Genomic DNA, 17022 nt, shown 5'->3' with positions numbered 1-17022 from the left:
TAGTGGTGACTGTTTTCATATAATGACAGTTATGATTATGGTTTAGCCATTGCTATTAATCAGACACCTGACTTTATTCTTAGAAATTACTGTATCCCGCCATACGGTTCCTTGATTCCATAGTTTTATTATGGCACCACGGTTTACCCGGTTTCTCCAGCAGTAATCCTGGGACTCACTCCATGCTCCCCTCTTCCACTATTACTGCACTCAGGAAGTCAGCCCAATTTCCTGATCCTAACCCTAATATGCCTTACATCAGGCTCTTCCTTTCCATTCCTTGAGTTTAGACCACACTCCCACTGGTCTTGTTTCAGTGACTCCATGACCTCTCTGGTTTTCTCATCATATTCTTCAGCTGCGCCCCCACCCCTGCCTACCCTCAGGACAGGGTGACCTTTCTGGGTTAGAGATGCAAATTTGATGGTAGCATTCCCACACTTTGTTGGTTCTCCTTTGACAACAGTCACTTGCATTTGACTGGTGCTTACTGCCTGCCTCCCCATGTCAGGAATCGTATGAGATGCTGGCAGTATAACCCAGCAGTCCCCAGTTGTAGTGGACTGTGGTACGTGCTTTAATTGCTTATAAACTTGGGAGTCTGCTGGACTCAAATTCATGTTCCTTCAAGAAACCTACAGACCCTTCATGGCCTGACCTTAACTCTACCTTTCCCCGTGTATGGTGTACTACATCGTACCAAGTTATCAGAAATCCAGTGTACATTTGCTGTTCTCTTACCTTGTAAATGCTGTTCCGTCTCTGCTGAGTGATTCCTGCTTGTCTTTCTAACATTCTTCCAGACATCACGTTTTCTGAGGCCCTTTTACTCCCTTGACCCCTTATCCTCAGCGGGGTTAGGTACCCCCTTCTCTGAGGCCCTGTCAGGAAATAACTCTAGCAAAGGACTTATCAGACTGTATGGAAATTAACCTGCCAGCCTCACCATCCAGAGCTGTTTTAGGGTCTTCCATCCAAGTGCCTTCCTCACCCAGCACAGTTCTTGGCAGTAGCAGACTCAGTACTCATGTGTTGAAAGAATGCAAGTCCCTGGTTTGTGAGATTCCTAATTATCCTTTCTTTTTATGGATATTAGCCTCTATTTAATTTATTTATATATCCATTTATATGGGCTTAACTCTCAAACCATTGCCTCAATATAGTAATATATGCATCTGTTGCTCCCACTTTTGCATAATCTTTCAAAAGAAGAGATTATTTGCACTAATATAGTTGCACCACCAATTTTATACAGTTGTTTTATAAGATTGATAGATGTTATTTATTCATTAAAAAATATTTATTAAGCTACTGCTATAAACAAAGTATCTAGAGGCTCCAGGACATAAAAAATACAGGGAATTAGGTCTCACACAAAGGTCAGCTCTGAAAATCACATAGAGTCAGAATTATCCTTAACAATCCCGTAACTCAGACGGCAAATGCTTCTATACAGATTTTCTGCTTCGGGAGCCACATGGTCTCCGTTGCAGCTGCTCGTCTCTGCTGTCATAGTGTGGAAACAGACAGGCCGTAAATGAGCGGGTGTGGCTGTGTTCCCGGAAGCTTTATTTACAAAAGCTATGGCTCAGGACCTGCGTTAAATTGGAAAGTGGATGAAGATTAGAGTAAAGGTGTAGCAGGGTGCTGAGGTGCTTCAGAGTAAGGAGAAATCACATATTTCTCATCACAAGAAATTGGGAATGGGTGGCCGAGAAGGATGAATTTGCAGATCTAATTCCAAAATACAGACGAGTGGACTCTACATGATCAGATGAAGTTAGAAAAGCCCAGAGAAGGTTTCAGCTGGTCATTCTAGAAAAGTTTCATACCAAAACTGGAAGTATTTTTGTTAAAAGCATCCAGAATGTTGCAACCTTGGTGACAATTTACCATTTCAAAAAGAGAAAAGATGAAAGGTACATCAGGAAAAAATATGTCTTTCTGGTGTAGACAATTTTCATTGACAACCTCTTTTGAGGTCAGAGTTCATTACCAATTATTTTGGATAAACTTACTGTATAAATTCAAAAATAAATTGTGTTAAATGCAGCACTGAAAACGCTCTTATTGATCTTTTATTCACAGAACTCGATTGACGCTTCTTTCTCTTTCTTTTTTTTTATTCTAGCACCAATAGCTGCAGGAACTGGCCCCAATTTTTCTCTCTCAGATTTGGAAAGTTCTTCGTACTACAGCATGAGTCCGGGAGCAATGCGGAGGTCTTTGCCCAGCACGTCCTCCACCAGGTAATTGGACCGTGGCTCTCAGAGGTCGTGCCTCACAGTTACGCCCTGGACGTCGACTGTGGGCTGCTAGGCACTGAGCAGTGTGCCTGCCTATGGTAGTGGGAGATGCTAGAGACATGGGTTCAGCCCCACAGGCTTTCGGTCTCACTGGGGAGGGAAGCAAATGCACATGCAGCAGAAATAAACATATACACCAGACAGTAAAACGCAGTGCACTTAATAGGGTGGCATAGGATAAAAATAGTTAAAAAGAAGGCCTTATCCGAAAAGAGGGACTGCTCAGCTGTACATGTTGGTTGGGGCTGGCAAGGTGGAGAGGACAAGGAAGGGCATCTCAGGCAGTGAAGACACAAGCAGAGGCGTGGGGGATGATGGGTGATCCAGTGCGTGCGCTCGGGACGTCCAGGACCAGGCCTGACTGGGGAAAAGGGTGTGTGTTTTGGCTTGTTTGGCAGCAAGCTGACACTAGTCCCAGTCCCATGTTCAACACAGACGTTACAGCTCAGCCTCAGCTCTTCCTGCTGAGCCCCCGAGGTCTCCAGGTCCAGTCTGTTGGAGTTGCCGCAAGAGATGAGACCTGTTGAATACCTTGGTGTGAGGTTATAAAAGGGAATGCAATCCGATATCAGGGTGGGGCCAGATCATAAACCCCACTGCACCGGGAGACCTTAAAGAAAGTAAAGCTGGAGAGCATAGCAGATAACTGTTCCAGATTCTTGATCCCCTTGAGGTCACAAAGCCAAAATCAAAATGAAGCATTTTGCAAGATCCTGTTGTCTCTAGATAACCTGTACCAGAGGGAAAGGGATTAGGCATTAAACCCACGGTATTCTTTTACAAAGTGGCTTTAGGACTGGACTGTGACAACAAAGAAAAATGGTACAGAATGATCTTTAATGTTTGTGTACTTTGCAGAAAAATGTTTGATAAAGGTGTATTCCTCCTAAAGCTAGTACTGGAGTTGTATGATTTAAGACGGTGGCCAGATTATAGAGATTTTCCTTGGTAGAGACTCATTCTTACCTTGACTTTATGTATTTTAACCATCATTACTTAAAAAAAAATCAGCTTGGTCCTTGCTAATAATACTTTGAAGACAGTTAAAGAAACAGTTATTCCCTGAATCTCACCAGATCCTGCCATCATCTTCCACGTGGTGTAAGTGTTCCCCTTGGTCCACCGTAGCGTCAGCTCCTCAGGAGAAGTCTCAGATCCGCCGTATGTTTATGATAAAAGGACAAGGCGGTGAACACATTCGGGCATTAGAACGTGTGGAGGGTGTGGAGCGTGGTGGAAGAGAGATGGTGTGACTGGGCTCAGTCAGCCTGAGCAGCTCTGTGGACGCCGTGGCTGGTGGCTGACCTGAGGGTGGACGGGTTAGTGCCTTCGTACGTGTGCTGCGACGGACTGTGGGCATCCCAAACATCCATGGTTGAAGAGCGTGCTCCTCATCCTCCCTCTTTTCAACTTCTCCAGCTCTTTTGTTGTGACTCTCTGAGTTGAAACCTGGTGGAAATGACATTTAGAACGTTAGTGTCGATCTCGTATTCTGCAAATAACTAGCGCTGATAAGGGGCTAATTATAAACAGCATCAGTAGTTAATAACTCAGTAACATGTTTGTTTTACTCTCATTAGGCTCTCCTAGGATGATTTTTTTAAAATTATTCTTTAAATATATAGACTCAGCAGAATTATATGTGTACAGGTTAGAAAATGTGCCCAGAATACCCCAGATTTACATATAGAAAAGTTTGTCAGTCAGTCAGTGTTTATTCATGCTGTGCCAATATTAACTGGCCACCTGCTCTGAGACAGCCACCGCAGTAGGTGTTTTACATACCTGGTATGACTTCATCTTCACGATAATTTTACAGTATAGACAGTGTTGCCATTTAGCAGTGGATCAACCCAAAGCTCAGAGAAGTTAAGTAACTTGCCCAAGGTCACAGACCTAGTAAATGGCAGAGTCTGCATTCAAAATCAGGTCTGTTGGAACTTAAATAACCTGCTATTTTTACACTGAATCCTCTTAGGAATGGGGCTCTTTCCGTAAGGAACAATAGAGTATGAGGCCCCCAAAAAGGAATCTCTAGTGTCTCTTCTTTTCCTGGACACGTAGCATTTGTTGCCTTGAATCATTATTACTGTGTTTGAGGAATGTACATGTCCTGCTCCCCATCTGGACCCTAAGTCCCTTAGAGGACAGCGTCTGACTCTTCCAGTTCAGCAGCAAACATCTATTAAGTACCAAGGATATTATCCTGGGCACTGTGGATATAAAGTGAAGTGACAGGAACCTTACAGTCTGATGGGAGAGACTGATGAGGAAATGGGAATTTTCAGTTCAGGTACTATGAACACTCAGGAAAGAGGCATTTTGCAGTTGCGTGGGTACAAAGTCAGGCTTCTAGGCTTTGCACATAGTAGGAATTAAGCCAATATTTGGAATGAAGGTGATAGTCTTGCCTTAATTTCTAGGTCAAATTGCTAGGAACAGAGCAGAGTCCACCCACAATAGGAGATGGTGTGGTGTGTCACTCCTCAGAAGAGCGTTTGTGCTCCTCTCGTGTGGGGCTCTCCCTGTGCTCTGCTGTCTTCCTCCAGTGCTTCTGGGGGAACAGAATCAGTGTGTTCAGGAGTCAGGAGCAAGACACCAAAACCAGTGACTGATTCGTGGATTAAAAGAAGTAAAAGGAGATTGCTAGGCATTAACTGTGGGTTCTGTGCCCCTTCATTGTAAACCTCTCCAAAATCATAGAAGGGGTAGTGTAAAAAATTGGGATAAAATATACATTTTTATTCCAAAGAACCTCATCAGATAAACCAACTGTCAAGTATGTGAAGTCAGTAGACTTTGGGAAGCCCTCTACCTGTCCTTCCTGGCACTTCTGACTTTCTTTACTCCTGGGTCTTTTTCTCTCCTCTATCCTCCAGACCTTTATCCTGCGTCAGCCCCTGAAGGCCTTGCTTTCCAACTAGGGTGTCAGCTGGTCACTGTGCCCCGTCACCTGTAGGATGTAATGACTGCAGGGTGTGTTTGCATTTTATCAGAGGACCCCAAGGAACTCAAGAAACTCAGCAAAATATTAATAATGGCAGAATGATATGCAGTGGAGTTGGCCTTTTGGGTCTCATGAATCTTGACGCTTGGGTGAGCCCGTGTCGCAGTAGGTGCTCACATGGCTGTCCCTAAGTCAGTAGCTCAATTCAGCAGTTTTTGAACATCTGCTATTAGCCAGGCACTGTGGTGGGCACTGGAGATGAAAAAATAAAATAAAATAAAAAAGATAGTCCCTTTCCCACACAGATCTCACAGTCCCATCAGACCATGCAGGTCTTGCCTTTTATTTGCTGGGGAACATAAAGGAAATATTTATTTTTTTCAATTTGTATCCTTCCAACTTCCAAAATGATTTCAAGTGGCTTTCAATTTTAAAACACAATAGGTAGCATTAAATATAAAGAGGCCAGAAACCATATGGAAAGATAGGAGAGACTGTTGTATCAAGAACCTGAACCAAGAGTTAGGCCTTACATTTAGCCCTGAGATTCCTGGTTGCCAAGGCAAGAAGGGGAAGCACTAGGTTATATAATCTGCATTTTCGAATGAAAGGAAACAATAAAAATTCATTCAGAGACTATATTTTTTCTGGTTTTATGTATTAGAAGGAATTTTTTTGTGTATATCCTTTTATAAAGAAATTCAGTAGATGCAGTTTTACATAAAATATGTAACAGTTCTTCCAGTGGCTATTGTTCAGCAAACTTCAAGGAAAGCCAAGCAAAGAACATTAAGTAAGCTATTAAAGGTTTTTCCTTTGGGTGCTAAGCTAGCATGCTATAGATATGTTGCTTTCCTGTGGTCTGGATTTAATGCGAGTAGAACTTAAAGGCCAAGAATACTTGAATGCCTACTTTGATCATTAGAATTTCTTGCCTTCACTGGGCCCTCCCCATTTTTTTATTGTGCCACAATAGCCTCTTAAGGGTTCCACCCCTTCTCGTCCCTGTGCTTCTCTAAAGCCGTCGTCTGCACAGCTACCAGAGTGACCTTCTTAAAAATGTGACTCTGGTGTCACTCCCTGGTTAGACTTTTCCAGGGAGTCCCCATTGCCTGTAGGATAAAGTCCAGATGCATAACATCCATCACCTCCACCCCCTTTTGCTGTGCCCTTCCTTCACCTTCAGCCATACCAAGCACCTGGCAGTTCTCTGCACGTGTCACGCTTGACTCACGCCGCCCTCCTGGGAGTGATGTTCAAAATATCTGAAAACCTGTGTGACACAAGCATACCAGTTAGAACAGAGGCTGCCCCGCCACGAGCCTGGGCTAAGTCCTGGAATGCCCCTCGTGTACCAGACATTAACCCCTTAGTTTCTGGATTGTGAGAGTGTCCTGGGGCAAAGATGGGGTGGGCAAGGTTGGGGGAAACTTACTGGGCTTGAGACAATGGCATTTGCCAGTCGGTAAGGAAGGGTTTCACTATTTTAAAATCCCACATGGCTGCCCCTGGTGCATCAGCTGCACAGCAGCCCGTGTCTGCTCTTTCTTTCCTTCCGCCCCGTCCTGCACACTCGCTCTTACAGCTCAGGCACCGTCCCTCTGGGAAGCCTTTCCCCACCTCCCGGGACTGTCACTGTTCCCTCCCTCCCTCGTGTGGCCCACTGTATCCCGTATGTGGTTCCGTTGCAGTACCTGTATTTCTCTTTTACACAATTTTGTTTACCTCTCTGTCTCCACTCACTAGACTGTGAACCCCATGGAGACAGGGGCCGTGTCTGACCCCTCTCTATATCCCAGCTTCTAGCACAGCAGCTGGCAGGTGGAGGTACACAGTAAGTGTTTGATGAATGAAGTCATGTTAGGAATTCTGTACCTGGCACATGAGGAAGAGATTTCCCAACAAGCGCTCCTGCTGGGTCTGAAATCCGCCCGTTCCCGTATGTTAGAGGCATTGGCAACTAAGATAATTAGAACGAGATTAGCAACATGAACTGTTTCACCACCTTTTCACTCCTGAAGCCTCAAACTGGGAGAAAAAGTCAGTCCTACAATTGGAGAACATGGGATACTTCCGGGAGAGGTCTCCACCAGACATCTCCAAATTCAGAACTTCATTTTGATTGTTTCTGTGTAGGCCTAATAAGGGGAGCGGCCCCCTTTTCCCGTGGCCCTGGTTATCACGGGGAAGCGCGCTTCTTCCTCCTGCTCCTCTCGTGTCCGCAGTTTCATCTCCGGTCCTTGTCAGGGCCTGGGCTGCTGTAGCTGTGCAGTAAATAGTTTCTGAATGAACAATCCAAGTGGAAGCTAAGAAAACATGGCAAAAAACAAGCAATCCACGCCCTTCGTGAAGGGCCGTGCGCCCTGACTCTGTCCTCTCTGGGGTGCCGTAGGGTTGGATTGGTGTCAGGGGACAGTGCTGAGGGCTCCGGCCCGGCCGCCGCCGAGGAGACACAGACGTGGGCTTACTAGCGACACGTCCGGGTGGCGACAGGAGCGGCGCCAGCCCCGGCTCCGCAGAGGGAAAGGGGCGGGAGGTGGCGGCGGCGGCAGCTTGAGTGACGGTCAGCATCCGAGCCCGACGCTGGGAACGGCACAGGCCCACGGCTGCTCCACGTCCGGCGGCTCCCCGGCCTGCGCGGGAGCCCGGCCCGGGGCCCGGACCACGCCGAGTGGCTCGGTGGCTTGCTGCCTGGGCCTCTGTCCGCCAGGGCCGCAGCAGGGGAGGGGCTGGGGCGGCTCTTAGACGTGCACCCGTTTGTTCTTTCAGCTCCACGAAGCGCCTCAAGTCTGTGGAGGACGAGATGGACAGTCCCGGGGAGGAGCCGTTCTACACGGGCCAGGGGCGCTCCCCGGGGAGCGGCAGCCAGTCCAGCGGGTGGCACGAGGTGGAGCCAGGTGAGCCGCGGCCGGGGGGCGGCGCGGGGGCTGCGGGGGCGCCCGCGTGGAGGGGCGAGCACGCGCGAGGCAGCGACGCCGCGGCCGGGCCGAGCCGGGCGCAGCGCGCGTGTGGCGTCCGCCCCCGCGAGTGCTCTCCTGCAGCCCGGCGGCGGTGGGCCTTCGCTTTCGTTCCTGGACTAACTGCCCTTTGGGAGTGGTTTCTGGGGTTATCTTTCAATAATCGTAAATAAAAATATCAGCTTTTTCAACTGGATTGATAACGTTAGGAAGGAGAACGGGTTGCCTGTGCTACAGTTTATACTGGGATTTTTATAAAATGAGAAGACTCTTAAATCTTTTTCCTATTACTGGATGTCCTCGTGCTTGTTTTTCTCTTTAAATGGAACGACAGTCTTTGTGTCCATCTTCCGTGAACTAAGCAGATGACGACTGCTCGTCTAACCTCCTTGGGAGGTCCAGTCTGGCTCTGGAGTCTTGAGAGTCATGTGAATAACTCTGATAGCAGAAGCTTTTTGAAACCTTTCTCAAGGTCTAACCTCCACGTGGGCAAGGGGGAATCTTCCCCAGTGCTTCCTCAATATGCAGTCAGGTGGCTACAAAGGGGAGAGGGTGTAGACAGGCAGAGTGGACTCCTGGCTCCAGCCCCTGCTGGCTGTGTGATTATGGGCAAATTACCTAACGTCTCTGAGCCTAAGTGTCCCCATTTTTATAATCTGTCAATAAAAATAGCTATCTCAACACTCTTGAGAGTTAAATGAGGTAATGTATGTAACCCATCTAAGAATTATACTTAGCACAGAGTAAGTTTGAAACAAATGTTTTCTGACCATTCTCCCCCACCCATGCCTCAGAGTAATTCCCTTGGAGAACAAACACCAAGAAAATCTCTGAACTAACCCTTTTGTCTTCAAATCTTAATTCCTTTCTCTCTTCCCCAACATATCAAAGCCAGTCCTCAGAGGTGTGACTATAAAGGTTGCACGGGGGGGCTTGGGGTGATAGATTGTTGTGTGTCCTGAGTGTGGGGGTGCTGACAGGTGTAGACACTCATAGGAATGTATACCGCCCCACTTCCCTGGCCCCAGGCAGTTTTACTGAGTGATAATTAAAACAGAACAAAACAAAACCTTGGGCCCCACAGCTGAGTCCTCTGTCTTGCTCCCTTTACTAAAATGCAGAAATTCCACTTTGCTTTGCCTGTCCCTAATCCTCTCAACTCATTTGTTCACTCACTCACTCACTTGTTCAACAGCGTTCATTGGGACCTTTCTCTGGATGAGATGCTATGCCTGGTTCTCGGAACTCAAGGATGGGCAGGAGGCTGTGGCTCCTGCTTTCAGGGGATCCGCACTCGGGGTTGGGAGACAGCGGTGAGACCATCATACGGAGACGTGGGAAGGAAGTGTAGGGTGGATGTTGGCCTCCACTGCTTTCTCACTGTCACCCGCACAGCGCTCGAGGTGGAGGGTCTTCTCTAGAGGTCGCACATCAGCTCCACTCTCAACCACGTTCCTGTCCATTCGCCTGACATGGCTAAGAACAAACCAGGCCTTGGTGAAGGTGAAGACGCTGACTGCCGGCTGCCACCCTGGCACCGTGAGCACGACCTCAGTAGAGTGCCCGTGAAGAGTTTATGTGCTGTTCAAGTTACAGGATGTGAACCTGCTTTGAACCCTTTGTGAAAGGCTAATTAGAGTCCTAGCCAGTTTACCTCCTTCAGTGAAGATCGGATTCAGAATATGTAGGTTGGGTACATTTGTGCTGGAGTCTGGAGCTGGCCTCGGCTGATGCAGTTGACGCTGCTCTGTCGTGGGGGTGTCGGGAAGCTGCTCCTCCGTGAGACCGTTCTTGGAGTCCTTGAGTAGATTTCTTCTGGGCATGTTTGGGGCGCTGGGGTTTGGTTAAATATAGAGTCTTTGACCCCGTGATTCTTTTATTCAGAGTAATTCCTATTTTTGTCTGCACGTTACGATCATAATTGATCATAAATGTCAGCATCTGAATACCTATATCTTTGCAGTCATTAAATGACTGACATTTAGTGGCTGAATCCTTTTTGGGAGGAGATAGATGTGTGTATGTTTTTCTTAGAGAAATCCCCCATGATTATTTCGTATTCCTAGACTGATTCTCCCTGCTTTGCCCCTGTTTCCTTACGGAAAAATGCAGTTATGGTATATATGTGGGGGACGGTGGATAAATTTACATTTGGCCGTATTCAGCATAGAAAGGCATAATTGAAACAGGGCCTGAGGGGACGTTACAACTCAACTGAAGGATGTTGTACATTTTGTGGTGACTTTGGTGTCATTAACTCAAACCAGCCATCTTACCTGGATAATTCATGCCACCAGATGGTCCTTTTTGGGAGTTTTCCATCTAGCCCCATCCCCTGTTTGGGACAGAGAACGCCCTCCTGTTGTTTCCACACTGATCTGGGCCTGCCTGTTTTCCCCTGGGGCCCAGTTCGTTGAGTAGGAAGCTGCTGGTGCTGCACCCGTGTGAGCTGCCTTCACCTTCAGAACACACTGGGACTTGTGTGTGTTGGAATGCACCAGCAGCCTCTGGGTGCCTGTGTTTGGTATAATTCTCCCAAACATGCAGACAGAAAACTTTGTGTATGCCTCAGATGTGACACAGGCAGCAAGGCCTGTCCTCACTCCTCTCTCGGAGAGTGCTGCCTCTCTTTACCTGCCCTCAAATGCCTTCTGAGGACTCCCCGACCCAGGGAGGGCCAAAGGCTACAGGAGAGACAGGCTTCCTTGAGCACAGGAAGGCTCTGGAGGGCAGACCAGACCAGACATGCAGGGACTCACGCGGGCTCCGTCGGGGTTGTCTGTGGCGTCCTGTCCCCGTCAATTATCGCACACTTCCTGTGCACAGCTTTGACCGTCTGGGAAGAAGGGCCGAGGAGATTAAGATGAGGTTGGCTGAGAAACGTCAGACCACCTTCTCGTACAGAGCTGCGTTTGTTCCTCCCCTTCCTTCCATTTACCAGTTATCTCGAAAGTGAGTTAGATTCAGACCTTTGAAGCTAATCATGCCTGATTAAATGAGTCCTGTGAAATTCTGTCAAGCAAAAATGCACATACCATCAACTCTTGTTTATCTGTACAAGTGAAAAATCGCAGAGAAACTGATAATGCAAATAAATAGGCAGGAAACCAGCAGGCCGGCACCGATGCTGGGTCAGACATTGTGAGGCGCTTTCATACGTGCGGTACAATCACAGTCAGAAGTGCTGGAGTCCCTGCTGCCTACCAGGTTTTTAAAAAAAATTACCTGCTCTACACTGTACACAATGGAATGATCCCGCCTCTGTAGAGATGAAACTGAGAATTATAAAAGCTTACGTGACTTGCCCAGGGCCACACAGACGGTAAATCTGTGGATCCAGAATTCAGACTTTAGAGTGTAAGTTTCTGTCTTCTGTACCCAGTAACCTCGTTTACCATAAACGTTTATGCTTGTATTGTAAGCTCTCTTGTCCTGGGCTTATATTGAAATTAAAAACATAATAAAAAACAAAAAATAATTAATCAGAAAGACCTAAAAAATCCCCCACTTTTCTTATCCCAAACCCTTGTTATACAGCCTAGGACAGGGAAGGAATGTGGGTTTTTAACTACATGTAGGACCCAATGTATAGGCAGATGTTGTTAACTGTTAACAAACTGGAATACCTATTATTTTTTGCCTGTAAAATCAGGTAATCCTCAGCATGTCATTCTTTGTCCAGATAATCCTTCATCAGAGAGGCTCCCGAGATCTAAAGTAGCTGCTGCCTTCTTCCGTCTTCTTCCAGTTCATAACCCTGCTTCCCTGTCCTCATACAGCTGGCTGCTGTCAGCCTCCGTCCTCCCTCTAGAATGTGCCTCTGCGAGCAGTGGACTTGGGCTGCTTTTCCCTCCTGCACCCTGGCATCTGTAACAGTGTCTGGCGCGTAAGAGGTATTCAGTAATGATTGATTGCTTGATTGAATGAATGAATGAAACCTATAAAACAGAGAATTTGGGGCACTTTCAGTAAACCTGAAAGCAGAATTTGCCACCAGTAGTCCTCTCAGAATTGATGTTTACTATGTTCTCAGTCTGTGGGCTGCGATTCAGTCAAATCCAGTTGTTAACAAGTAGTAAGCAAACCACTGATGAGGATACTGTATGAAACTTGATTACAAGTATCCTTGCCCTTAGACGGTGTTCCTTTAAGTGAATCAGATTTTTTTTTTTTTTTGCTGAGGAAGAGCTGCCCTGAGCTAACACCTGTTGCCAATCTTCCTCTTTTTTCTTGAGGAAGATCCACCCTGAGCTAACAACCGTGCCCATCTTCCTCTATGTTGTACGTGGGTCGCCGCCACAGCGTGGCTGCCGATGAGTGGTGTAGGTCCACGCCCAGGTTCCGCCGAAGCACAGCGTGCCGAACTTAACCACTAGACCGGCCCCTCAAACATTTTTTTAAAGATAATTCTTAATTGTTTTTGAAGATAATTCGTTTTCTAAAGATAATTCGTTGTTACAAGCTCTGTATCAAGAACCCCAACAGTGAATCTTTTGTAGAACATTTTATGTAACCTCACTGATTTACGTCTGAAAATCTTCAGGTTTCCGTATCGAAATTTCTCTTATACAAGTACAAGAACGCCGTATGAGACACTGTGAGGTCTGTGTCCTGTGTGGTCTAACCTTGCTACTCGGGGTGCATCCACAACCAGCCCCATGGCCTCACGGGGAGTTTCTTAGAAATGGAGGCTGTTGGGGGCCCCCCCGAGGGACTGATTCTGATGGGAGTTCCCAGTGGTGCTGACGGGAGTTCCCAGTGGTGCTCGCACGTGGTGGGAGCGGAGCGATGCGCTGGGCAGGCCCCCTTCTGTTCCTTCACGAGCTCTCCACGCAGGCCTGGCTGAGGCGCTCCACTCGCAGCGTTGGGCTCCCCGGCCTGTCTCCCTGCTTTGAGTAGGAGTGCCTTCAGCAGCTTCTGGACAAACAGAAATCTAACCTGTTTCCAAACAGCTCAGAGAAGGTGGTCCCCCCCTCAGTGACTCACACTGTGTTTGGAGACCCCACGAAGAGAGGAAGCTCTTGCATCTTCCTCCCGTTTAGTCGCTGCTGCAGGAAGGATGGCTCCTCGTGTCCTCGTGTGACTCAAGTCAAGCCAGTCTGTGAGTCTCGATGGAGTGCTGGCTGTGCTATACAGAGGAGGGACAAGGACGCCTCCATTGAGTCCCTGTCCTCAGGGCAAACCTTAATTTCCTTGGTTGTCAGTCACTCTCTGTAAGACGGGAACTGTGTTTTCTGCCCCATCTCTGTCACAGTTACAACGATCAGATGAGGTCGTGAAGGCCCAAGTCCTTCGTAGAAGGTAGTGTTCTCTGATCACGTGAAATATGTTGGGTTATTGAGGGAGGCAGACCTTACCCAGCTGAGGGTGTCCAGGGCTGCAGGAGTGAAGAAGCGAGTGCTTCAATCTGGCTGGAAAGTTAGGGCCACTTCCCTCAGAAGGTGGCTGTGAAGCCGGGTTTCGTTTAGAACCCATATGAGAAGCGTTCACATCCTTGGAAGTGAGGCGGATGTCTCTGAGCCTTTCAGTCGGTAGTATATGTGAATTTAAGTGTTCTTCCTGTCTTTCTTCCTAAGTTACAAGGCAGCTTGGTGGCTGTCCTGTGAACCTTCTCAGGTTGTCTGTGTCCCGAAAATTGTCTCTTCTGAGGGTCCAGAGGGCTTCACGGGTTACTGGGCTGCACCACTTCCTGCATTTGAGACCGCACCTGCGCTGAGCACATCCATATCAATTTCAGCAGAAAAGATATGTTTTGTGTGAAAGAGCATGAAATTATAGAACTTTTCAGTGAAATTTACTACTGTGAAAACAGGATCAAGAGGTTATTTAAATTTTCTCCTGTAGAAAAATATTCAGAAATAGTATGCCTTCAATTATATTGTGATTGTAAAACCTTACTAGCAGACAGAATTACATTCGCCAAGATGGTAGAAGTTCTAAACAGTTCACTGGAAAGATTTAAGTCAAATTTGGTAAGTAGTAAGTTTAGTTGGAGTTATTTTCTTAAAAACTTTCAGAGATAAACTTCCTCCCAAAGACTAAGTAGTCCTCATCTTTGAAGATCAAAATAAAGCAGTGTGATAGCATGCTGTCTATTCTTACCACAATTATTACGTAAAGAAGTACATTCTTAAAGGCATTTGTAGAAGAATATTTTGGTCAACATATGGTCAACCACCAGTCCAGGACATTTAGAACCAGAGTTCAGTGTCACAACGGGTTAATTGTGAGACCTGGGCTTGTTCATTGTGCTTTGAATGCCACATGCTGGGTTCACCTGGGTCCCCAACTCTGCAGGTCCTCATCTGACTGCCAGCAATCCTTCATCAGTGTCGGAGGGGGAAGTTGACCAATTTAAACTTGTAGCTGAGACACAAAGGAGGAGGCCCATTATCAATGCTGGTAAAAAGACAGCAGGCTGGTGACAAGAGCTCATTGATCATGGACACTCTGCTGCACTAGCATTTATTAGGGGAAATGATGAAATCTCCCACAGCCTCCTGCTGTGATAGGAATAGTCACTGTTACAGAACACTGCCATGGGATCAATGTCTTGGCTCTTCTTCTGTGTTCACGGCACAGTGGGAAAGCATCCTTATGTGACCGCGTTGTCATGCGTTATCTCTTTAGTATTGGCACCTGCTCATTAGAGACAGGGAGTACCACACAGTAACAAGGGGCCTGCTCTTAGTGACCCTCCTTCATCAGAGGAATTTCATCCAGATAAGGGAACGCTATATTACAAAATGATCTCTTTAACCATCCTTCAAAAATGTGTTTACCTTCTTTGTCAAGGCTATTCTTTTTTCAATTCCAAATAGGGGCCTGAAATAACCTACTGTAAGTGAAGTCTGAAAGCTTACCTATTAGAAGAAATACTCTTCCCACGTACATGCGCTGTATATGTGTGTGTGTGTCGGGTCCATATTTTGATAGAGCATGGTCAGAATGTCACTGTTGTATTGCTGAAGCCGACTGTAGTACCTGGCATGTGGTATCCACTCAGCCAGTGTTAGTTGAATAAATAAAAGCTAACAAGATGGAGCCCACACGTGTCCTGTCTCATACCTCGCGTGGGGCTGAGTGCTGCGTCCGTCTGTTGGCTGAGCACGCACGGCTCTGCTTGTGTCAGGAACCCAGACGCGCCATCTTGAGATACGGAAGCTCCAGGAAAACAGAGGCTGCATTGTAGCTGGTCTCGTCTGACTAAATACATTACCCAAATCTCCACATTTTTAATTTCATGTTTGAAAATGAGAAGGTTTACATATTCTAGAAGGAAGGAAGAGACGTAGCTTACACCGTCTTTTGTGTGGGAATCTTCCTCCCGCCCTGTCCCGTCACGATCTTCAGCACAGCCTGGGGGCTTAGGCAGTGAAGCGCTGGCCCGTCGGGAGCCATTTTTTCGGCGTGTCGTATAGAGGAACTTTAAGGCCAGTTTCATTCCAGCCACGACAATCTTCATAAGCTCACTGGGGAAGGAGAAAATGAGAGGGAAATTGAATGTATTATAAAGAGGAAGAAGTACACATTAGTAATCAAGAGTCTGCAATGTTTGTATTCTGCCATGAACAAGCCTGGGATTTTTAGCAAACTACTTTTCTGAATTTTCATTTCCTCATGTGTAAACATTGGAGATGATAAAGCAGCCCAGCTTTCCTAACTCATAGCTTTGAAAAGATCAAATGAGATGATAAAACAGGAGCCACCATTTATTAAGCGCCAGCTGTGTGCAAGGAGCTATAATGGCACTGGACGTAGAGTGCTTTTACCACGTGCAAGACACACTTAGTAAACCACAGGGCTTCACACTGATACTATATATCCTTTTTGTAGTAAATGCTTTGAAAACTGAAGTGCTATGTGAGTTTAAGATACTATGAAATTAAATTGAAAACATATTCTACATATCTACGTCTATTATATGCAGAGCACTAGGCAGCGTGATAGAGGGAAAAATAAATAAGTAATCAAGACAGACTGTGCCCTGGAAGAGCTTAAAGCGCAGTGAAGGCAGGAGGGGTAACTGGTCAGACAGGTTCCTGGCGGCTGTGACCCGAGGTGGAGAGTGTGCTAAGACTCAGGGGAGTGAGGAGTTAGTCTCGTCTCAGCCCACAGTCCTCCACTGTGACTGTGAGGGCTGGTGCGTCAGCCATTCCCTTGTTCAAGGAGCATCAGTGAGCGCTCGGCCCTCTTTCCTCCCCTTCATCCTATCAGAGCCGTATCCTTCTTCATCTCTGAAAATCGGGCAGAAAGCCGATGTGCCAGGAAAGCCGCAGCGAGTGCACGAGGTCGCGCCATCCTGCCCCACCAACAGGTGCATCTTTCGCACCTGGGCTCAGACTCCCCTCCTAAAACAGGCCTGTTCTGACTGTGGGTGGTGAAATCGGGCAGAACCTAAATACGTATCTACTTAGAGGAAACAAAATTGTTCTGAATTGAGACTAAATTCACCAAAGGGAAAAGTGACCAGAAAGTATAGTTGGAAGAGGAGAAACAAAAGATATAGATAGAGCGATTGATCAGAGTTTGCTGTGTTGATTTTTCTGTATCTAATAAATTTTATTTAATAAATTTATTAAATATTTAGAACTCAAACAGAAGGTAGTTTTAACCTCTAATACAAAGAAAAAAATACTTTAGTGTTCTTACTTCCTCTGTCCTTTTCTGTGAACACAATGTAGACATTTCATAGACTCAAGTAATACCACAATTTGATTAACAATAAGAGATAAATTTACTTGTATTTTGTCATTGGAATACTGCTGAAATTGTAGATATAGAAGTGTTTTATAATAGTGTTTATTGAGCA

The 17022-nt window shown here is 46.5% G+C and overlaps 1 protein-coding gene across 1 annotated transcript in view; it reads left to right on the top strand.

Annotated features, from left to right (window-relative positions):
* NFIA (nuclear factor I A) overlaps window positions 1–17022 on the top strand; it is a 353376-nt gene that overhangs the window by 252647 nt on the left and 83707 nt on the right. Inside the window, exons 5-6 of the mRNA XM_087417277.1 lie at window positions 2132–2249; window positions 8023–8150. Of these exons, the coding sequence (XP_087273403.1) occupies window positions 2132–2249; window positions 8023–8150 (246 nt within the window). The remainder of the gene's footprint in view (window positions 1–2131; window positions 2250–8022; window positions 8151–17022) is intronic.

The sequence above is a fragment of the Ceratotherium simum genome, chromosome 2, assembly GCF_057802395.1.
Source record: "Ceratotherium simum simum isolate JZ-2026a chromosome 2, ASM5780239v1, whole genome shotgun sequence".
Lineage (NCBI taxonomy): Eukaryota > Metazoa > Chordata > Mammalia > Perissodactyla > Rhinocerotidae > Ceratotherium > Ceratotherium simum.
Note: the sequence above shows the minus strand (reverse complement) of the source record. Positions and strands in the feature narration are given on the sequence as shown.